The sequence below is a fragment of the Drosophila serrata genome, unplaced genomic scaffold (assembly GCF_035046125.1).
Source record: "Drosophila serrata isolate PLE 108 unplaced genomic scaffold, ASM3504612v1 contig_276, whole genome shotgun sequence".
NCBI lineage: Eukaryota > Metazoa > Arthropoda > Insecta > Diptera > Drosophilidae > Drosophila > Drosophila serrata.
The window spans coordinates 11,473,307-11,496,696 of NW_028257174.1; the positions used below are offsets into that span (position 1 = coordinate 11,473,307).

The window sequence follows — 23,390 nt, forward strand, 5'->3', positions numbered from 1 at the left end:
ACAAACTATATATATTCTTGATCAGCATTAAAAGCCGGATCGATTTCAATAATAAAATTTTTTTTTGAAATTTGCAAATTTTTTAGGATTTTTGCATAAAACACAGTGAAGGAGTCGTTTCCGACCCCACAAACTATATATATTTTTGATCAGCATTAAAAGCCGGATCGATTTCAATAATAAAATTTTTTGAAATTTGCAATTTTTATTTGGATTTTTGCATAAAACACAGTGAAAGAGTCGTTTCCGACCCTATAAACTATATATATTCTTGATCAGCATTAAAAGCCGGATCGATTTAAATAAAAAAATGTTTTAAAATTTACAAAATTAAGATTATATAGTTGGAGAAAGGGAGATTCAATTGGAGAAAATACACCCAACTAAAATAAACATATATGTAAGTTTGAAATTAACAATAAATATATAAAATTGTATACATATGGCTGTATCTGTTTATTTATTTATTTTTAGCCTTGGCTAATGCATCATTCAGGCACCGCCACGAGCCCCGGAATAAATATTACTTCTCTCGCCTTTGTTTTAGTTTGTGTGTTTTATTAAAAACTAGTTTTACTCTGTTACAATATGGATGTATGCATTTATTTGTTTGTTTTCGACTTCAGTGTCCCGTGTCTTTTTATACATATGATTTGAAAAAATATTCCTCACAGGAATGAGTTCGAGTGTTGGGAGGGACTCGGCTCAATGGTTATTTCCCAGAGGTTTTCTATATATATAAATTTTCTGCTGTTTCTGACCTCGGACATACTTAGCTATTTAATAAATTAATATCCCCCCAAAGTTACGCTTTACGCGTTGCTTATCGTACGCTACAGCTTAGGTTGCTCAAACTTAAATTAGGTTCCCGGTGTAGAGTGGCGATTAGTTCCACAGCTTGCCGTCGGAAATCTCAAGGATCATCTTCTTGCGGAAGTAGTCCATGTTCTCCTGGGAGAAGGTGATCGGTGCGTCGCGCGATATGTACTCGGCGAACATGCAGCTGAAGACGCCGCAGTCGCTGCCATTGGTCTGTTGTGGCACATTCGGCACGCTCTCGATCTTGAAGTCGCTCGTATCGAAGGGCTGCTTGCGTTTGTCAAGTGACTCCTGTTGCAAGTACGACTCCAGTGCGTCCAGCACGTCCTGGTTGGGCTTGCCCATCGAGTCGTAGTAGCGAATAGTCTTGTTGCGCATGTGAATGATGGCCATGCACCAGTGGACGCCGTTACAGTGCACTGGCACCGGTATAATGTCCTTGCTGAATAGATCTACTTTGCGCGTCCAGCGCTTCACACCGGCGTGTCCGTTCTGCAGCAGGCGCGGCACAAAGAATGTATTCATCGCATAAACGCTGGGCAGCTCGCCAGAGCGTTTCTCTGAGCGCTCGGTCAGGAGGTTCATATAGAAGTTGATGACCTCATCGTTAAGCCAGCTGCTGCCGAGTAATGTGCGGATGTCGTTGCGAGTGATTTGCAGATTAAACTTGGAACTGACCACCTAAATGGGAGAAAGGCGGCAAAGAGCAGGTGAGCGGTCAACTTTAGCAATTGGCAAAGCAGAGGACTCACCTGATGAGGATTACCATTAATCAGATTGTTAAATTGGGTCATATGCTCGTCGGTGAACGGAATAAACTTAGGCTCCTTCTTTTCTTTGATTTCGTCTTCGTACTGAATTGGCTCGACAACAAGGATCGGCGTGTGAGCAATACGAAACTGGAACAACCTCGAGCGTAGGCTTTGCTCATAGTCACGGCGCATCTTCTCCGTCTTTTCAACTCTAAAATTTAGGACACAAAGGGTAAGTGGATTCAGTTGCCATGACAGATTCACGAGATACTTACTGCAATTCGACCAGTTCACGATGGCATGCTAACTCCTTGCGCCTTTTGTCACTTCTTTCCATAAACTCATCGGCGTAATTGTCCCTAAGGTAAACGCAGTTCGCTTTGCGTTTCTCCATCTCAAGCTTGTACACTGTTGAAATATCATTGTCCGAAGTCCTCGAAGGAGAAGCGCCACTGCGGAGTGCATTAAAGGAGATATTTAATTAATTCTGATCATAGGATTCATGTGAATCACTTACGTGTGGCTGGTCCGGGGAGCAGGAGCCTGTACATTGGAACTAACATTATTGGCCAGGACTACATCGGAAGCAGTTGAGCTATTAGAGGAACTCGATGTGCTCTCTGAGATGGATATTGTGGAGGCATGACTGGTAATGCTCTTGGCGCTACCGCTATCCAAGCGTTTAAGCGGCGGCGGTGCCGGCTTATTCTTCTGCTGCTCTCGATCCAGAAGCTTGGCATACTTCAAAAATTCACGGTTAGGCTGGCTACCAACCGGTTTCAGCGGCGGCGGCGGCGGCGGCTGCTGGTAATGCTGCTGCCGTGGCGGCTGTGGTCGCGGCTGCTGCTGCGGCGGCAACAGCTGTGGCCGCGATGGAGCTGGCTTATTGTTGGCCAAGATGGAACCCCAGGTGGTGGAACGGTCGGCGGATTTGTGCAGCAGCTGCAGGGGCGGCGGCTTCGATTTGTTTATAGCACGAATCGAGGATTGGTCGTGGCAAACATTGCGCAGCAAAGAGAGGTAATGCTCGCGCTCCATACGAAGATTCTCCAAGTCGAGAATACTGTTCACGCGATGTACGGGCGGTCTTATGGGGCTGGGATGTCCATTCATACGGCTTTCGGGAAAGCCGTTCTGTCCCAGGCGTACGGCATCTGAATATAGCATTTGGGAGCGCATCGGCAGCGATGAGTTCGAGGTGGCGGCATCCGAGTTCATGCTGGTGCGGAGAGTCGGGGCCGGTGGTTTATAGGAAGCACCCAGGCCAAACGACGGCACCGGCTCATCGTCGTCCGACAGATCAATATTTATGTTAGATGCATTGCTGCGGACGCGCTGCTGCGTGAGCGTCGGTGCATTGAATATGGACAGCCGCTTGCAGGCTTGCTGCCGCTGATTTTCCTTCTCCCGTTCACGTTCAGCCATGGATTTATTGGGCAAGGGGTCCTCGGCAGCCTCATTCGGTATGAAGCGCGGAAAGGAGTTGTCCACGCGACGGTATTTGATCAATGGCGGTTCGTCCTCCGCAATGCTGTGTAACCAAGAAGACAAATTATAATAAGTAAAGGTAAGGAACAATATTAACAAAACAAATCTATTTTATCAAAGTTCTTAGATATTTGATAAGGCTTTAGATGCTGACTTTGAAGTTTATAGACCAAGAGCAAGTACCAGGTGAGATCTACGATTTGGAAAAATTAAGAAAGGCATTAGAGAAAGCTAAGAAAGCCTTAGAAGTTTATCTATCATTGCTTTTTGTTTGTGAAATCAGACCAAGCAAGGTGCTAGCTTGGTTCTTGTTGCATTGAAAGGTTACCCAAGGTATCTGCAATTACAAAACAGTCTTCCTGTTTCTCATCAGTAAATGTTCGAGCTTTGCATTGCGGAAAGTTGTTTGTCTAAAGGCTATCATGAGTTTTCTTTGCCCTTTAAGGTGTTTGAATGGAGAAAATTCATGTCATGTTATGAAAATGTCATATTTGGCGTCGTATTTTAGGGTTCTTTCCGCAAGGCTTAATTATGTTGATTAAAGAGCTTGTCAAAAAAAAATAGTTAATTAAGAAAAATTACTTTTGATGGATTAAAATAAAGAAAAAGGAAAGATTAGCTTAGAATTCTCACCGTCGCTTACGGCTGTTCCGCTGTTGTTGGTCCCCAATGGGACCCGATCCGGAGCCCGCCTCTTCCTGCTCCGATTTTGTGTCGTTATTGTACCAGCCGGTTATTAATTTGCGGATACGGGTCAATAGATCTAAACCCATCGGATCGGTTTGCACAATACTATTTATGTTTGTCCAAACTTTTCCCACTTTTTTGTCGAATATCGAAACGCTTTCAGTGCCCCGGATGACTTCCTCAATCACAGGCCAAGCTCCCGGATGGGGATCGTCTATTAGTTGCTCGCAGACATTGATCAGCTTTTCGCGCAGAGCTAGGAGTCCGATGATCTCCAATTGTTCCGGTTCGGGTTCGGCTCTCAGGCGTTCGCAGCTCTTGCGTAGGAACGCGACACTGTTGTGGACATTGACGGCTATGCTTTCAAGCGGGATAGAATGGGTTTCGGGTTCTGTATAGTATGCGTAGTCGCTACAATTCGCAAAGTCCAACAAAAAATTAACACGTTCAGGGTCTGGGTAATTCTCTGCTTCCAGTTGGTTTTGCTCGACGAAAAGCTCCTCCTCCTCCTGATCTGCTGATCCGAGCTGATTTTCACCTCCCAAGAATAGCTCCAGATAATAAATCAGTTGCACGTACTGCTTCAACACAAGGTCCTTCCTCTGATCTGCTGATCTGAACTGATATTGAGCTTTTAAAAACTGCTCCAGATAAGAAGTCAGTTTCTGGTACTCCTCCAACACGATGTCCTTCTCCCGATTTGCCGATCTAAACCGATTTTGAACTGCTAAAAACTGCTGCAGATAAGAAATCAGTTTCTGGTACTGATCCAGCACAAGCTTCTCCTCCTGATGAGCAGAACTGTACTGAAGTGGAAACTGCTCCAGATAAGAACTCAGTTTCTGGTACTGCTGCAGCAGGAGGTTATCCTGATTTACTGAACCGAACCGATTTCCGTCTCTTGGCAGCTGCTTCGAGTGAGTAATCTCCTTCTGGTAGAGATCAAAGGCAAGCTCCTCCTTCTGAATTCCTAAAATGAACTGCTTTTCGGCTACTGACTGTTTCTGCTCCGGCTTAGCGACCAGTTTCTTTTCTTGATCTGCGAATTTAAACTGATCATACTCTACTGGAAACTCCACATAATAAGGAATATGTTCCTTGCTGGTGAATTTATGTTCTTCTTCTGGTTCGGGTATTGAGTGCGCAAGAGTCGCTTGCTCGATGAGGTTTTGATTATGATCAGGAATCTGGTGTTGCTCACCATCTGGGATGTGAAAGTTATAATCGAAGCTAACTTGAAACTGCTGCTGGTCAGCTAACTCATTGGCGTAGCTCTCAATCGGGAGGTCCGTCTGGCCGTAGTTCAAAAGTTCGGTGTAGTTTTCAGGTTGCGAGACTTGTGCGTATTCATAGGGCTGTATCTGGGGCTCCTCCGCCTGCTGGTAGTGTATCTGTGTAGGTATGTTCCGCTGCTCTATTGCGGATGGCCGCTGCTCCTGCAGTAAATCATATTGCAGCACAATGCTAGATGTGGTGTCGACAAGGTTGTAGATCTGCTGTCTCTTCTCCTGGCCAGAACTGGCGAATGTGGAAGTGTAGTCGTCTGGGAATCCAGATTCGTGTAGGCCTGCATTGGATTTTAAAGTGTACCCAATTTGGCCGATGCCATCGGGAGGCTGCGACATGCGTGTTGGGTTGCCGCTTTCTCAAACAAAAATCGTCAAAGGATCGAAGGCGTCGTGAGCGTTCGCAGAAATGCACGAAAGTGCAATTAAAGCCGGCTGGCAGCCAGCCGAATGCTTCTTCCCGCTTTTCTGGCCGCCCGGAAAATTTCGCCTCCAACTGCAGCTGGTAGCCACGGAATGCCGCTCAACCGATCACTTACCGCTTGGTACGTTGCTGGACACTTTAAACGATGACTCCAAGAACTTCCCAATTGATTTAAATGACACAGGCAGACAGACAAACTATTTTAATTCGACACCCAAGAAATTTTCGGCTTTGGCGTGCTGATGTCGGAGTGACCGTATGCAGGAATCATTAAAATACCTCTATTTAGCAGAATATACTAAAAGTATTAAGCAGCCCTGCGGCGTTGCCAGACTCTTGCATACACTCATTTATTATCGATTATTATAGCTATCGATATTTTATAGCGTGAGAATAGTTTAAAATAATGTATTTATATGTTTATTTATACTTTAATTTAAATAAATTCACTTTAATAATTTAGTAATATGAAATCATGAAATCAAGCTGTGAATGCATTAATTTATATAGTTGATTCAACAAATAGTTGCCAACTGCATTTGACCTTCTAGCTATAGCTGTTTCGCTCTAAATCGTGCAACGCTGAAGCCAACACGAATTAAAAGCTACCAGATGCACTTATTTATTTTACGAATTCAACGTCAAAGTGCAAAATAAAATAAGCCACTAGCATATGTAAAAATATGTAAAAATGATATTCATTGCTTTCTTTTAGTGAATTAATAATTAGATAATAATAAAAATGAATGAATAATAAAAATATACTCTCCCCCCTTCGTTACTATCTTGACATCTAGTAGCCATCATGTTTTAGTATTTTTTTGCACGAATTGAGGAGTATTTTTGAACATTGTCATTCTGGTCACACTCTAGCTTACACCGGTATTTCATAAAAATTAACATAAAATTAAACTTTGAAGATTTATATATCAAAACCACCATGTCTGATCTCGAGAACCTAGCCGGCAATGACAAGGAGCTGCAGGAGTTCCTCATGATCGAAAAACAGAAGCAGCAGGTTAACGCACAGGTAAGCTTCACACGCAAAGAATCCGCCGCCTAAACAATAACACTACTCTTGCAGATCCATCAATTCAACGAGGTCTGCTGGGAAAAGTGCATCGGGAAGCCGAGCAACAAGCTGGACAGCGCCACCGAGACGTGCCTAAGCAACTGCGTGGACCGCTTCATCGACACCTCGCTGCTGATAACCCAGCGTTTCAGCGAGATTCTCCAGAAGCGAGGCGCGGAATAATTGGGAATCCAGAAAGTCCCACTACTTTTCCACCGTTAAACCTTCATTCAAACACAATGATTATCATGTAAGCAGCATTTTGCCTTCGTTATCCTGGATCGTGAAGCTGGTTAAAAGACGCTGTGTGCCTCCAAGGAGCTTTAAAAATTGTTGACCAAGGTTTCCAACGAACCGAACGCGTTACCCACCAATAAATTCATATTGGATGTTGATTGTTACCGATTGAACTTGTTTTTTAGATAGTTTAAAGTCTAAGTAGTACCTTTTATGACGATCCAGTGGATAACTATATTTAGTATTACTATAAGTTTAGCTAATTAAGCTGTAAAGTTCCTAGTTTTGGTTGATTTTATCAAAACGGAGAACTAGAAAATACCTCAACTGAGAAACACTTCTCTTAGCGAATGGAAAGTATGTTAAAATTCAATCAAAAATCATAAAAAGCTATAGAAACTAATTCGATTTTTTGTTATTTATTAATATCACTGCACAAGTACCACAACAACCACACCGCCGACAACATTAAGATCAACAACAAACAATAGACAGACTAGGATCCCCTTCACCTAAGTTCCGATCCTCCAGAGCATGAGATCGCGACGCGCCCTAATCTTTGCCCTGGCAGCAGAAGAAGAGGAAGTTCCACAACAGCGAGCTTACTCCGTAGAGGGCACCGGCAAGGCCAACGGTGGCCTGAAACGAGTACCGCTCCACCACCCAATGGGCGAGGGCGCCCCAGAGGAGCACAAGCAGACCGTTGGTAAAGTGCACGGGTCGCCGGATGGCTGTCCAGTTGGCCCGCGTCATGCCCATCTGAAAGACAAGCTCCTGCAGAAAGGCGGTAACCACCTGGCCAAAGCCCAGCAGGACGGCGGATACGCTGAGCAACAGCTTTGACGTGGAGAAACTAATGACTGCGGAGCGAATATTATTATTTCCTATCTCTGGAAGACACTTCAAGAAAGGAGACTCACAGATTAAAGCCAGGCATTTGCAGAGGCTGCCCAGTGTGTGCCACTGTAGCTTGCGCTTGTACAGGCTCGTACCAAAGCGTGGCGTCATTAGCGAGAAGCACATCCAGGGAAAGGCCAGCAGCGAGAAGAGGAATGGTATCTCGGCGTTCTTTAGCGCATGGTGGCTAACGGCCAGACCCGGTAGCACCGTCAGGCACATCACATAGCTAAATATGTCCGCTGAGAGTAGAAGCGTGGTGGCATACAGCTGTGGCACTAGCAAGGCCTGCTGCAGCGGCATGGCGATCTTGTCCAGCAGATTCCACCACAAATGCGAGGTAACCGCTCGCGACATACGACGTATTCGATGCTGACAGTTCAAAGAGGTTCCAAAATCAAAGCAAACAAGAAGGACATAATGGCGTACTCACCAGATTTTCATGGTCGGGCGGCAGAGGCGAGGAGCTGCCGGTTCCCGCTCCAGTGGCCGTCGGATTTAGCGGCGTCAACGGATACAGACGTCCATTGGACAGAGACTTGTGTGAGGTCTGCGAGGCAGACATGCCGTAGTTGTCTATCGTAGCGTTACTCGATCGCATCATGGACACTGTTTCGTCCTCCTCGGGTATGATCTCCATGATTTCCACACCATTGGGATTCACATATGTCACATAGGCCTCATCGGTGGCCAGCATATAGTTGCTGTGTGTATCCACCACGGCGGCGGCCACGGCTGCGCCCGGCGTTGTCGTCAGGGCGCCAATTTCGGTGGCCGGATTTCGCCATGCAAGCATATCCAAACCATCCAGTTGATCTGCCACCAAATTAGCCGCCAATGCGGCTCTCAGCGGTAAAGCCGCAAAGCCCGTCTCCGCCTTAATCACCGAGATGCGTTTTGTGGTAAAGGCATCCTCCCGATGCTTGGTAATGATCAGACTGAGCGGTATGAGATTCACCAAGAGAGCGGACATGAGGACAATTGACTGAGCAGTGCCATACAGTGTCCGGAGGCTGGTGAAGACGAACGAGAGGAACAGCTGGCAGAAGGCCTCGCCGCACAGATGGATCGTCTTCCGCACATACTTGTCCTCCCGCGGACGCACTGCCTCCAGGATGACATGGGTCTTCCATAGGTATAAGCTAGAGCCAATGCCTGTGAAGAAATATATGATAAATTAATGGTATTTAAATGGAATTTAATAGAAAAGGGATATAAAACTATGTTGAATGTAAGTCGACTTTACTTTATGATATTTTCGAAAGCTACTAAACTTTCTGTTTCATAAACCCATTTTGTTGTTGCCACAGATAACGGTAGCCTTGTGCTGCTACCCCATAAAAGTGAAATAAACCAATCCAAAAGCTGATAATAAAGCTGCAATATCGACCAGAGACACCTGTGGTGTGTGCGTATACGTGATATATTGCGTATACGCTGCATTATCCACAAAAGTAAGATTGGATTTTTGTTTAATATTAAAGAATCTTATTCAAATTACCTGCAAAGCAGCCGTAGAAGACAATAGCCACCACTTGGGTGGTGGTGGTAACCACTATCCAGGCGGAGGAGAACAGTATGCCGGACACCATTAGCGAGACGCAGGCAATAAGTGTGGCCAGCAGGAAGACCCTGCGATATTGTGTGGTCTCTCGTGATCTGCCGCTATATTCAGTGTCCAAATGCTCCATAATGGAGCGACATAGCTCCCCGGTGGCCTGGTAAACAATGGCTGGCCAGATCCTAAGCACCAGATCCTTGTCGGACTCCACCACGTTGCCATAGAGGTAGGCGGGTGTGGCCAGGAAAGCCTGCGGAGGGGAAAGTATAATTATTTATTTATACTTATATATTAATATATTTATTATATATATATATTAATATTATTATGCTTTTCAGAGAGTGGAAATATGTACAGGGGACCGTTACGAAAGAGTAGCTGCTATTTACGTGAATGGCAAAGCCGCAGAGCATGTACTTCTGTTGGATGTGCTTCTTGACCACTCGGCGTCGCTGGATGCCCGCGGTGGCCCGAGCTGTGGGCCGGCGAACGGCACCAGTGGCTGCCACTCCCATGCCCACACCGCCGATCGTTGTGGTGGCCATAGCTGGCTCTGGCTCTCTCCTAGCTCTCCCTCTCCTCTTGGAAAGATTCTGTTGACTAAAAACAATCCTATCCTATCCTGATCAAAGGCTCAACAAACTGCTGGTCTGCTCCCTGTGGAACTTGCGTATACACTCCGTCTAGCCGCTGGCATTCATCATTCATCCAGCAAGAAGCCAAGCAAAGCCAAAAACCAAAAAACCAAAACCGAAACCCAAAAACCGAAACGTTTAGATATAATGGCGAACAAAAAAGACTGGCTGACGGATCCGGAGAGCCGGAGGCATGGAGACCAAACCCGGAGAGGGAGACTGATAACCATCGGAGTGCTTATCACGCCGCCAGATAGATATCTGTGTCCACACAGAGGCGCGCAAGTGTATCTGCGCAGCTGCGTATCTAAGTATCTGAGTAACCGAGCACCGGGGTATCTGGGTATCCGTGAGATTAACGTCAGATATGTAAAGCGTTTGCGTATTGCGTTTGCAATTCTGTCAGCAAGCACCGGATTATGTTTATGGCAGAGGATAATGGACGCGAAGAGGAGTAAGAGTGAGATGGATCGGGATTCCATATCACTGCAGTTTGATTGTTTGAAGGTAATTTTATGTGTATATCTATACCAGAATATAATCTACCTTAGAAGGAATTATTTGGAATATATATCTACGTTTTTCTAGTGATCTTTTCTTGCCAAATTCCAGTCAAGATATCAACTTGACTAACAGAAATTTTCGTACTTGAACTACTTTAAATGTTTGGGTTTTTAGGCAGCAAAGCATTGAGTGTATATTGAATATATCATACTTTTGGGCGTTATACTTAACAAATATGGTGCGCAACAAGAAAATAGTAAATACAAAATACCTAGCGAAAAACCTAGCAAACTATAACATCCTAAAAGTGAATAAAAAGTATAAAAATTGCCATTTCATGCCAGGATTTAATTTCTTAGAGAACAAACAAATTTGATGAAACAATTAATTATACAAAAACTATATACTATACCGTATATATACAGTTTAAGGAAGTTCTGGTATAGCTCAAGGTTCTTTTTGTCCCTTAAAAAGAGGGAGAGCTGTCCGTTAAAGGGAGAACCTTCCGCTTTATGTATCAACTGTGACTATTTTGCCAGAATTTGTAATTACTTGTTAAATTTAAAATGTTTTAATATTTCGTATTTTTCTAGAGATCATGAGGTATTTATAATATCTAGAAGTATGGCATTTTGGCTATTTCTTTTAATATTTATACTCTTGCAGTAACTATGATCAGTAAATAACTATGATCATTAATTAACTATGATCAGTAAGTATCTATGATCAATTAGTATCTATGACCAGTAAGTAACTATAATTAGTAAGTATCTATGACCAGGGGGTATGTATGATCAGTTGCTAACTTTAAACACTAATAAACAATGACTTGCAACTTTTGTAACACAACACATATCTGGGACTTGGCTGGCAGGAGTCAGTTCGTTCCGGGTATGTTAGAACCGGTTGGGAATCATATGCACTGATGTACGAGATTTGGTTTGGAACTAAGTAAATAAGAAACTAAGTAACTCTGAGCAGTAAGTAACCCCGAACTTTAAGTATCTATGAGCAGTAACTCTGAACAGTAAGTATCTATAAGCAGTAAGTAACTCTGAACAGTAAGTATCTATGAGCAGAAAGTAACTCTGAACAGTAAGTATCTATGACCAGTAAGTATGTATGATCAGTTACTAACTTTAAACACTAATAAACAATGAACCGTAAGTATCTATGACCAGTAAGTATGTATGATCAGTTACTAACTTTAAACACTAATAACAATGACTTGCAACTTTTGTAACACAACACATATCTGGGACTTGGCTGGCAGAAGTCACTTCGTTCCGGGGATGTTAGAACCGGTAGGGAATCATATGCACAGATGTATGAGATTTGTTTTGGAACTAAGTAAATAAGTAACTAAGTAACTCTGAGCAGTAAGTAACCCCGAACAGTAATTATCTATAAGCAGAAAGTAACTCTGAACAGTAAATATCTATGACCAGTAAGTAACTCTCAACAGTAAGTATCTATGAGCAGTAAGTAACTCTGAACAGAAAGTATCTATGACCAGTAAGGATGTATGACCAGTGACTAACTTTAAACACTAATAAACAATGACTTGCAACTTTTGTAACACAACACATTTCTAAAACGTGGCCGGCAGCAGTCACTTCGTTTCGGGGATGTTAGAACAAGTTGGGAATTATATGCACAGATGTGCGAGATTTGTTTTGCAACTAAGTAAATAAGTAACTAAGTAACTCTGAGCAGTAAGTAACCCCGAACAGTAATTATCTATAAGCAGAAAGTAACTCTGAACAGTTAGTACCTATGACCAGTAAGTAACTCTGAACAGTAAGTATCTATGAGCAGTAAGTAACTATGAACAGTAACTATCTATGACCAGTAAGTAACTCTAAACAGTAAGTATCTATGACCAGTAAGTAACTCTGAACCGAAAGTATCTATGACCAGTAAGTATGTATGATCAGTGACTAACTTTAAACACTAATAAACAATGACTTGCAACTTTTGTAACACAACACATTTCTAAAACGTGGCCGGCAGCAGTCACTTCGTTTCGGGGATGTTAGAACAAGTTGGGAATTATATGCACAGATGTGCGAGATTTGTTTTGCAACTAAGTAAATAAGTAACTAAGTAACTCTGAGCAGTAAGTAACCCCGAACAGTAATTATCTATAAGCAGAAAGTAACTCTGGACAGTTAGTACCTATCACCAGTAAGTAACTCTGAACAGTAAGTATCTTTGAGCAGTAAGTAACTCTGAACAGTAACTATCTATGACCAGTAAGTAACTCTAAACAGTAAGTATCTATGACCAGTAAGTAACTCTGAACCGAAAGTATCTATGACCAGTAAGTATGTATGATCAGTGACTAACTTTAAACACTAATAAACAATGACTTGCAACTTTTGTAACACAACACATTTCTAAAACGTGGCCGGCAGCAGTCACTTCGTTTCGGGGATGTTAGAACAAGTTGGGAATTATATGCACAGATGTGCGAGATTTGTTTTGCAACTAAGTAAATAAGTAACTAAGTAACTCTGAGCAGTAAGTAACCCCGAACAGTAATTATCTATAAGCAGAAAGTAACTCTGAACAGTAAATATCTATGACCAGTAAGTAACTCTCAACAGTAAGTATCTATGAGCAGTAAGTAACTCTGAACAGAAAGTATCTATGACCAGTAAGGATGTATGACCAGTGACTAACTTTAAACACTAATAAACAATGACTTGCAACTTTTGTAACACAACACATTTCTAAAACGTGGCCGGCAGCAGTCACTTCGTTTCGGGGATGTTAGAACAAGTTGGGAATTATATGCACAGATGTGCGAGATTTGTTTTGCAACTAAGTAAATAAGTAACTAAGTAACTCTGAGCAGTAAGTAACCCCGAACAGTAATTATCTATAAGCAGAAAGTAACTCTGGACAGTTAGTACCTATCACCAGTAAGTAACTCTGAACAGTAAGTATCTTTGAGCAGTAAGTAACTCTGAACAGTAACTATCTATGACCAGTAAGTAACTCTAAACAGTAAGTATCTATGACCAGTAAGTAACTCTGAACCGAAAGTATCTATGACCAGTAAGTATGTATGATCAGTGACTAACTTTAAATACTAATAAACAATGACTTGCAACTTTTGTAACACAACACATTTCTAAAACGTGGCCGGCAGCAGTCACTTCGTTTCGGGGATGTTAGAACAAGTTGGGAATTATATGCACAGATGTGCGAGATTTGTTTTGCAACTAAGTAAATAAGTAACTAAGTAACTCTGAGCAGTAAGTAACCCCGAACAGTAATTATCTATAAGCAGAAAGTAACTCTGAACAGTAAATATCTATGACCAGTAAGTAACTCTCAACAGTAAGTATCTATGAGCAGTAAGTAACTCTGAACAGAAAGTATCTATGACCAGTAAGGATGTATGATCAGTGACTAACTTTAAACACTAATAAACAATGACTTGCAACTTTTGTAACACAACACATTTCTAAAACGTGGCCGGCAGCAGTCACTTCGTTTCGGGGATGTTAGAACAAGTTGGGAATTATATGCACAGATGTGCGAGATTTGTTTTGCAACTAAGTAAATAAGTAACTAAGTAACTCTGAGCAGTAAGTAACCCCGAACAGTAATTATCTATAAGCAGAAAGTAACTCTGAACAGTAAATATCTATGACCAGTAAGTAACTCTCAACAGTAAGTATCTATGAGCAGTAAGTAACTCTGAACAGAAAGTATCTATGACCAGTAAGGATGTATGATCAGTGACTAACTTTAAACACTAATAAACAATGACTTGCAACTTTTGTAACACAACACATTTCTAAGACGTGGCCGGCAGCAGTCACTTCGTTTCGGGGATGTTAGAACAAGTTGGGAATTATATGCACAGATGTGCGAGATTTGTTTTGCAACTAAGTAAATAAGTAACTAAGTAACTCTGAGCAGTAAGTAACCCCGAACAGTAATTATCTATAAGCAGAAAGTAACTCTGAACAGTTAGTACCTATGACCAGTAAGTAACCCTGAACAGTAATTATCTATAAGCAGAAAGTAACTCTGAACAGTAAATATCTATGACCAGTAAGTAACTCTCAACAGTAAGTATCTATGAGCAGTAAGTAACTCTGAACAGAAAGTATCTATGACCAGTAAGGATGTATGACCAGTGACTAACTTTAAACACTAATAAACAATGACTTGCAACTTTTGTAACACAACACATTTCTAAAACGTGGCCGGCAGCAGTCACTTCGTTTCGGGGATGTTAGAACAAGTTGGGAATTATATGCACAGATGTGCGAGATTTGTTTTGCAACTAAGTAAATAAGTAACTAAGTAACTCTGAGCAGTAAGTAACCCCGAACAGTAATTATCTATAAGCAGAAAGTAACTCTGGACAGTTAGTACCTATCACCAGTAAGTAACTCTGAACAGTAAGTATCTTTGAGCAGTAAGTAACTCTGAACAGTAACTATCTATGACCAGTAAGTAACTCTAAACAGTAAGTATCTATGACCAGTAAGTAACTCTGAACCGAAAGTATCTATGACCAGTAAGTATGTATGATCAGTGACTAACTTTAAACACTAATAAACAATGACTTGCAACTTTTGTAACACAACACATTTCTAAGACGTGGCCGGCAGCAGTCACTTCGTTTCGGGGAAATTAGAACAAGTTGGGAATTATATGCACAGATGTGCGAGATTTGTTTTGCAACTAAGTAAATAAGTAACTAAGTAACTCTGAGCAGTAAGTAACCCCGAACAGTAATTATCTATAAGCAGAAAGTAACTCTGGACAGTTAGTACCTATGACCAGTAAGTAACCCTGAACAGTAATTATCTATAAGCAGAAAGTAACTCTGAACAGTAAATATCTATGACCAGTAAGTAACTCTGAACAGTAAGTATCTATGAGCAGTAAGTAACTATGAACAGTAACTATCTATGACCAGTAAGTAACTCTAAACAGTAAGTATCTATGACCAGTAAGTAACTCTGAACCGAAAGTATCTATGACCAGTAAGTATGTATGATCAGTGACTAACTTTAAACACTAATAAACAATGACTTGCAACTTTTGTAACACAACACATTTCTAAAACGTGGCCGGCAGCAGTCACTTCGTTTCGGGGATGTTAGAACAAGTTGGGAATTATATGCACAGATGTGCGAGATTTGTTTTGCAACTAAGTAAATAAGTAACTAAGTAACTCTGAGCAGTAAGTAACCCCGAACAGTAATTATCTATAAGCAGAAAGTAACTCTGAACAGTAAATATCTATGACCAGTAAGTAACTCTCAACAGTAAGTATCTATGAGCAGTAAGTAACTCTGAACAGAAAGTATCTATGACCAGTAAGGATGTATGACCAGTGACTAACTTTAAACACTAATAAACAATGACTTGCAACTTTTGTAACACAACACATTTCTAAAACGTGGCCGGCAGCAGTCACTTCGTTTCGGGGATGTTAGAACAAGTTGGGAATTATATGCACAGATGTGCGAGATTTGTTTTGCAACTAAGTAAATAAGTAACTAAGTAACTCTGAGCAGTAAGTAACCCCGAACAGTAATTATCTATAAGCAGAAAGTAACTCTGGACAGTTAGTACCTATCACCAGTAAGTAACTCTGAACAGTAAGTATCTTTGAGCAGTAAGTAACTCTGAACAGTAACTATCTATGACCAGTAAGTAACTCTAAACAGTAAGTATCTATGACCAGTAAGTAACTCTGAACCGAAAGTATCTATGACCAGTAAGTATGTATGATCAGTGACTAACTTTAAATACTTATAAACAATGACTTGCAACTTTTGTAACACAACACATTTCTAAAACGTGGCCGGCAGCAGTCACTTCGTTTCGGGGATGTTAGAACAAGTTGGGAATTATATGCACAGATGTGCGAGAATTGTTTTGAAACAAATTTAAGAGCAACCTCTTTGAATGAACCTATGGAGTTATTCTTTTATGTACTTTTACTAGTATTTGCCATGCTCCGAATATATATATATAGATATATATATAGTTGCCATAGGGACGATCGGAAGATTTAAAGAAAAAAAATATCATTTTTCCAGTTTTCAACAGATTTTCATCAAATTCGATTTATAGCCATTATATGTTAATCAAGAATTTTATGTAAATCGGACTACTATATGCTATATGATAGCTGCCATTCAAACTATCGTGTAAATTAAAGGAAAATACAAAACGGTGAATGAAATGAATGCAGGCATTACTTTAGTGTTTTTTTTTTTTAACATAAATATATACAATTTATATTGTATTAATTCCTAGAGATCGAATTTCAATCTTCAAGGGTACAGAAACTACGGCGAGCCGAAGTAAGCTTCCTTTCTTGTTAAATGACATTTAGGTGCTTTTCTTAGTACTCCCCTTGGAGTGGTCCAAACAAAGGCCAGTTGATGCTGCCTAAAATTCCTTTCAAGAATGTCATCCGGCGACCCATCCCCGATGCGTCACGTTCTTTGTTGTGATGCCGCTGCTCTGGAAAGATCCGCGAAAGATAAACAGATGGACAAACAGATACATATTTAGATACGTGCATAAGTGGATCTGATATCTGCAGCCGGCCATCCTGACCTCCCCTTTTCGGATTTATCTGGCGCGATGCGAGTTATCTTTACACACTTCCGTTTCAGATCCGCGGGGGCAGCTTCTGTGCCGCCCCAAACCCCCTTGGCTTTTATGGGTTTACAACTGTATTTTGCAACCCAAAAAAACCCACAGCGACGACGACGTCAGAGCGGAGCAGAAAAACACCCTCCAAGTGTATAGTTCCACTTTATTTTCACGATATCTGTCTATCTGTCTGACTATCTGGCCATCTATCAGGCGAAGGTGCTAAGCCGTCAGATAAGACGCTCCAGCATCCCGGCCAGAGCTGGCTATATAATCTCCGACGGCCCTGCCGGCAGCTCATACAACGATCGACCGACGTGGCCACTGGCAACGATGACGATGCAAACGACAACCACCACAACAAGCACCACCTTTACAGTGCGCAAGATGACCAGCCACCGGATCTCCAAGCTGTCCACCATTCTCCTGCTCTGTGCCGCCCTGGTGAGTATCTCTGGATGAGTGAAGGATCCATTGTTGGAGGATCAAATAATGTCTGACACCTGACCGTTGCTAACTTGCAGCTGCTGACCAAGTCCTGCGGCATTGTGGCCCTCAGCGGTGACGGCAATGGATCCGCCAGCTCGGGTCAGGCCTTGGCCCAGGCAGAGCCCTGGAGTGATGCCACCACCACCACACTTCAGCCGGAAGAAGAGGGCAGCGGCGGCTGGGAGACCACCACTGAGCTGGCCAATGAGGAGACAACCGAAGCTTCGGCCAATGAGGAGAATCCTACGACACTATCGCCTGAAGAAACCACTCAGCCTGAAGAGGAGACCACTCGAGCGGAGATTGATAATGAGACAACCACCTCGGCTGACCAGGGAGGTTCTGGCAATGGTGAGACCACCGCACCAGCTGAACAGGACACCTCCTCCAGTGGCTCTGGCGATGGAGAGACCACCACCGATGCACCGGAGAATTCCTCTTCCACCTCAGCACCCGAGCAATCTTCCTCCTCGGCACCCGAGGAATCCTCCTCATCAGCACCCGAGCAATCTTCCTCCTCGGCACCCGAGGAATCCTCCTCCTCAGCACCCGAGCAGTCCTCATCCAGCGTGGCTCCAGAGAGTTCAGCCGCTCCCGAGGACACAACCACCTTGGAGCCAGAGACGACTAGCAGCTCCAGTTCCAGTTCCAGCGTAGCTCCGGACACCACTATTGCACCCACACCTCCCATCTTTACGTGCCAGTCGGCTGGACTCTTCCCTGACATCACTGGCGACTGCCAGCGTTATCACAACTGCCTGTTGAATCCTGTGCTGCACCAGCTCCAGGATGTGGCGCTGACCTGCCCCCCTCTGACCGTTTTCTCGGCAAACCTCGGACGCTGTGTGCGCGATGTGGCCGAGTGCCCGGATGATACCTTCCAGTGCCCGGCTGTGGGACGATTTGCTGGACACGATGACACCTATTACTACAGCTGCGTGGCCAGTCTGCAGGGTGGCTTCCACAAGTTTGTGGTGCGCTGCTCCAGTGGCCAGCGATTTGAGGCAATGATTGGAGGCTGCTGGCGATACGATTGGACCCAGATTGTGCCCGGTCAGGAGGCTACCGAGATTAGCGATTTGGCGGCCATTAAGAGGGAGCTGAAGCAATACAAGGCCGAGGAGAAGTTGCGCCTGAAGGCCCAGAAGCAGCAGGAGAAGCTGGCCAGGAAGCAGCAGAAGCTGGAGGAGAAGGCCGCCAAGAAGGCGGCCAAGGAGCTGGCCAAGCAGCAGGCCAAGGCTGACAAGGACAAGGCCAAGGGCGAGTCCATTGAGAGTGCCGAGTCCGCGGAGTAGACTTCAAACACCTAAAACTCCTCTTCTATGTTGGTCCCTTGCTCTAGTCTAGTGAAATTATCTTTTTCCAGTTTCTGTATTTTTTTTCTTCTTATATTTTTATCCTCTCATTTTTTTTTTGTAATTTTTTGTTTTCCTGATATGAATAAAGATCTTAAAAAAAAACTATATATATATTTAAATTGGGGTGGTTGTCTTTCCTGGAAACGAGAAAAATGCGAAATGATCCCATAAATAGCTTAAGAGATAACAGTTTTTCCCCAGATAAACCCTGAAATACGCATATAGAAGGTCACTAACTCGAATTTCTCTAAAAGTTTAGTGAGAGATTAGGCAGCTTGAACAGGTGTGAAGTCTTCTGAATGCAAATAAACCTCTATATTATATTCCTTGGAACTATATATTTTTTAGGTTAATTACTAGCCTTTTTGGATAATATACGTCAGGAGTTGTTATATGTACATATATTTAATCTTACTGTGGAAAAAAGTAACTTTTGAGAAGTATGTAGTAAACGAATTATTCACAATTCACGTTTTAATGCATTCCACTTTTAATATATACATAAATATACTTTTTAGTTCAAATAAATATTTTTAGGCAAATAGTCTAGGGTTCTAATCAGAAATATATTGTGTATACTTTGGAAAAAAACTTGTGGCTGTTACAACAACAGAAAAATAAGTTCTTATCTTAATGACACGAAGCTAAAATCAAATAACAACTAAAAAGTATTTTTATATACATACGCAAGGTAAAAAAATATTATTATATAAAAATATGTATATATGGTAACTAAATCCATTAAATCAGAAGAAACTCTTTGTTTTATAGCTGATGCATCTCTCATCCACAATCCTGTCCACTTGCTATTATTTGCTTGTCTGGCCCACCATTTCCGGTCTCTTATGCTAACTTCCTGTGTGTTAAGCTTAATCAACCTATAACAATCTTTGTTATACCCTATCAAGGTATTATAATTTCAGTCAGAAGTTTGCAACGCAGTGAAGGAGTCATCTCCGACCCCATAAATCATATATATTATTGATCAGCATCAACAGTCCAGTTGAGTCCGACAGTTTTAAAGGGATCTTGATGAAACTTTGCAGCTAGTCATCTAAATACTCTCACTCTTTTATAAGTTGGACGACTATATCACATAGCTGCCATAGGAACATTCGACAAATTTTTAGAAAAAATCACAACTTTTGCAGTTTTGAACATATTTTTATCTAATTTATTCAAAGCTATCTTTTATTTTTATAGAATTTCGTGTTAAGTTGTATAAAAATCGGAATACTATGCAATATAACAGCCAGAGAAACGGTTGTTAAATGTGGAGGATCAGTAAGTATCTTAACTACTAAGTAACTATAATCAGTAAGTATCAAGGAACATCAAGTAACAATGATCTACTGATTTATGATCAGTAAATAACTATGATCACTAAGTAACTATGAGCAGTAATTAACTCTGAAAAGTAAGTATCTATTACCATTAAGTAACTATGATCAGTAAGTAATTATAATCAGTAATTAACTATGATCAATAAGAAGGTTGCAGTGGTGAGGCCCAATGGGGCCTCCAATTAAAGCTAAGCTCCTTTTTGTTCCATCAATAAGAAACTATGATCATTAAATATATATGACCAGGAAGTATGAATGACCACTTACTAACTAACATTGAACACTAATAAACAATGACTTGCAACTTTTGTAACACAACACATATCTGGGACTTGGCTGGCAGAAGTCACATCGTTCCGGGGATGTTAGAACCAGTTGGGAATCATATGCACAGGTGTGCGTGGTAAGTTTTGGAACAAATTTAGAGCAAGCTATTTAAATGAAACTATGGAGTTAGTCTTCTATATTATTTTACTAGTATATAAGTATATAAGAGCATGACGAATCGGTGGACTATATATATACATATACAATATATATATCTGACATAGGCACGATCAGAAGTTTTTAAGAAAAAAACTATTACTTTTCCCGTTTTCAACAGATTTTCATTAAACAATTTCTTTTAATAAATTTAAAACTATTTTTTTTATATATAAGCGATCCGTTTATTTCGAAAAATCAACTAAAACTAGAAATCGCAGCAACATTCCCAATGATTCAATTACAAACTGGAAAGGAATACAAATGTTGTTTACTATTTTTACATCTTTTACAAATGACCGAAACTAGAGCTTAATGGTTTTTGGTTGGATCTCTTATCGGTGGCTTAGTCACACCACCAGACATTTCGGCCACCTTTTGATAATGGTGTGTGTTATAGGTATTCACGCACCCCGTCATTATCAGCCAATCAGTCGCAATCTCGGAGATTGGCCTTTGGGCAATTCGGTCCTAGCCTGGCTATAAAAGAGCCGGGCCAATTGTCCGATCAGTTAGTCCGTCGAACCAAGTACCGATAACCAAAACTAAACGAAACCGAGAACAGAACGAAGATGTTCAAGCTATCGATGCTGTTGGGCCTGGCCCTAGTCCTGGCTCCCCTGATGATTCAGGCCAAATCCTTGCCGGAGGTGCCCATGCCCATCTCCGAGATTGAGGCTCGCGACAATGGAAATATTGAGAATCCGACCATTCCACCCAGTAATTTGGATGAAAGTACCGAGGCACCGGCTACTGCGGCACCAACTGCAGCTCCTGGAACTACGGAGAAGCCTGCTACGGCTGCTCCTGGAACTACAGAGAAGCCTGCCACGGAAGCTCCTGGAACCACTGAGAAACCTGCCACGGAAGCTCCTGGAACCACTGAGAAGCCTGCTACTGCAGCTCCTGGAACTACGGAGAAGCCCGCTACTGATGCTCCTGGAACTACGGAGAAGCCCGCTACTGATGCTCCTGGAACTACGGAGAAGCCTGCTACAGATGCTCCTGGAACCACTGAGAAACCTGCCACGGATGCTCCTGGAACCACTGAGAAACCTGCCACGGATGCTCCTGGAACCACTGAGAAACCAGCTACTAATGAACCTGCTACCGATGAACCCTCAACCGGCGAACCCTCAACCGATGAACCCTCAACCGATGAACCCTCGACCGATGAACCTTCGACCGATGAGCCCACAACCGATGAACCCTCGACTGACACCACTGAAGATGATGGCAACACAACCACCGATAGTGACGACGACTTCGGCAGCACCGCTTCCGACCATGTGTGCGCAACCACCGGCTTCTTCCCGACCGAAAACTGCTCGGAGTTCATTATCTGCAGCTACGGCAAGGAAGGCAAGGAGCTGAAGCCCTTCATCCGCAAGTGTCCGGGTGTTATGCAGTTCGATCCGGTGGAAGAGTTCTGCAGCGAGGAGTACGATTGCGACGCTTAGAGAACTGCGACTTGGTAGAGATCTAGGATGTGAAGCAATAAATTCACTGCGAGCCCTTAAGCAAACACTAATCGAACCCGTACCTTTTGTTTCCTTGATTAATATCTTTTTTTTTCTGTGTGTGATTACCTTTTTTTTTGGAGTGAATAAATTCTAGTTTAATTATTATTAATTTATTTGAAATTGGTATCTGGCATCTTGATGGGCCGTCAAGTGGTTGCGTATGATGGGGGACTTTAATTCCAATTTCATTCCCATTATCCATCACGGCGATAAGGTGCCATCCATATCTTATCGCCTGTCATTAAAGGTCTGCTTGACCGTTTTTCAAAAAATAAAAAAGGAAAACCTATTAGGCTGCTAGAGATGTTGTCAAGTCAATTTCCTGATCACAAATCAGAATGAAAACCTTCGGAAGGCGTCAATGCCAATTCTAAAAGGCTTTTTATAACAAGATGTCAATCTGCTTTCTGTCTAGATCTGCATGGCATGCATGGTTCTGTGAGCTATGAATCTTATAAATTATAGTTTCCTTGCTTATGATAATTTGATATAGATACATATATATTTCCTACTTTCATTCACCTTTTACTGAGAGTTTTCTTCTTTGTCTGATGGCTTAGTCCCCATCTTCTTTCAAATTAAACGAAATTAAACTTTTAGAAAACCAGCACATGGTCAGTTCTTTTCCAAATAACAATGATTCTTCCTTGAAAACAATTAAATGTCTTTAAAAGTTCCTGGAATATTATCTAATCATTTTCACTCTGATTGATCTTGACCTGTACAAAAGCAAAGTGTCAGTGATTAATGAAGTTAACTAAATGTTATTTCTCATTTTTGTTGTTCTTTAGTTTTGCGTAGGTATTTTTTTATTTTAAATGCCAAGTATTTCCCATACTTTATTTATTATTATGATCTATAATATATCATTGTAGTAACCCTACGCAAGTAGGACTACTACTCAATCTGAAATTCCCCATTTTTTGGGTATCTAATCACTGTCAAGTGATTATAAATAATTACCACTTATTTTCCCTTTTATGAGTTGATTTATTATTGCAATTTTTTGGCATTTGATATACGGATATGCTGTGAGCCTATCAAGGTTTTAGTGTATTTCCCAGAACTTTCAATTAAGAATCAAGTTTATCAAATCGTAATAAATAAACTAGTATTTCCTGGTATTTTACAATCAAAATTTTCATTTGTTATTATATACTTTATATTGTTCCCATTATCCCAGCACC

At 41.8% G+C, this 23,390-nt stretch overlaps 5 protein-coding genes across 7 annotated transcripts in view; 3 read left to right on the forward strand and 2 right to left on the reverse strand.

Annotated features, from left to right (window-relative positions):
• Positions 1-537: 537 nt before the first annotated feature.
• Positions 538-5,739, reverse strand: Ulp1 (SUMO specific peptidase Ulp1). The gene is made up of 6 exons (XM_020949743.2): positions 5,572-5,739; positions 3,693-5,391; positions 2,089-3,102; positions 1,847-2,023; positions 1,572-1,782; positions 538-1,500 (listed from the first exon to the last, which is right to left on the reverse strand). The coding sequence occupies exons 2-6, from the start codon at positions 5,369-5,371 to the stop codon at positions 886-888; spliced, it is 3,696 nt and encodes a 1,231-aa protein (XP_020805402.2). The 5' UTR covers positions 5,372-5,391; positions 5,572-5,739; the 3' UTR covers positions 538-885.
• A 554-nt stretch (positions 5,740-6,293) lies between these two features.
• On the forward strand, positions 6,294-7,168 carry LOC110181774 (mitochondrial import inner membrane translocase subunit Tim8-like). The gene is made up of 2 exons (XM_020949648.2): positions 6,294-6,486; positions 6,541-7,168. Exons 1-2 carry the CDS (start codon positions 6,397-6,399, stop codon positions 6,709-6,711), a joined length of 261 nt encoding a protein of 86 aa, XP_020805307.1. The 5' UTR covers positions 6,294-6,396; the 3' UTR covers positions 6,712-7,168.
• A 32-nt stretch (positions 7,169-7,200) lies between these two features.
• LOC110181772 (uncharacterized) overlaps positions 7,201-23,390 on the reverse strand; it is a 30,147-nt gene continuing 13,957 nt past the window's right edge. For 2 of the 3 annotated variants that reach the window (XM_086836505.1, XM_086836506.1), the window contains exons 2-5: positions 9,164-9,473; positions 8,096-8,817; positions 7,686-8,034; positions 7,201-7,625 (exon numbers count right to left, since the gene is read on the reverse strand). In XM_086836505.1, the coding sequence (XP_086692631.1) occupies positions 7,318-7,625; positions 7,686-8,034; positions 8,096-8,817; positions 9,164-9,473 (1,689 nt within the window). In that variant the 3' untranslated portion in view covers positions 7,201-7,317. Of the gene's footprint in view, positions 7,626-7,685; positions 8,035-8,095; positions 8,818-9,163; positions 9,474-9,612; positions 10,400-23,390 lie in introns of those variants that run through there. The other variant, XM_020949647.2, reaches the window with a different exon arrangement.
• On the forward strand, positions 17,297-18,968 carry Mur18B (Mucin related 18B). The gene is made up of 2 exons (XM_020949633.2): positions 17,297-17,451; positions 17,532-18,968. The coding sequence occupies exons 1-2, from the start codon at positions 17,341-17,343 to the stop codon at positions 18,789-18,791; spliced, it is 1,371 nt and encodes a 456-aa protein (XP_020805292.2). The 5' UTR covers positions 17,297-17,340; the 3' UTR covers positions 18,792-18,968.
• Muc18B (Mucin 18B) lies at positions 20,946-22,212 on the forward strand. Its single transcript, XM_020949966.2, has one exon. It carries the CDS (start codon positions 21,253-21,255, stop codon positions 22,138-22,140), a length of 888 nt encoding a protein of 295 aa, XP_020805625.2. The 5' UTR covers positions 20,946-21,252; the 3' UTR covers positions 22,141-22,212.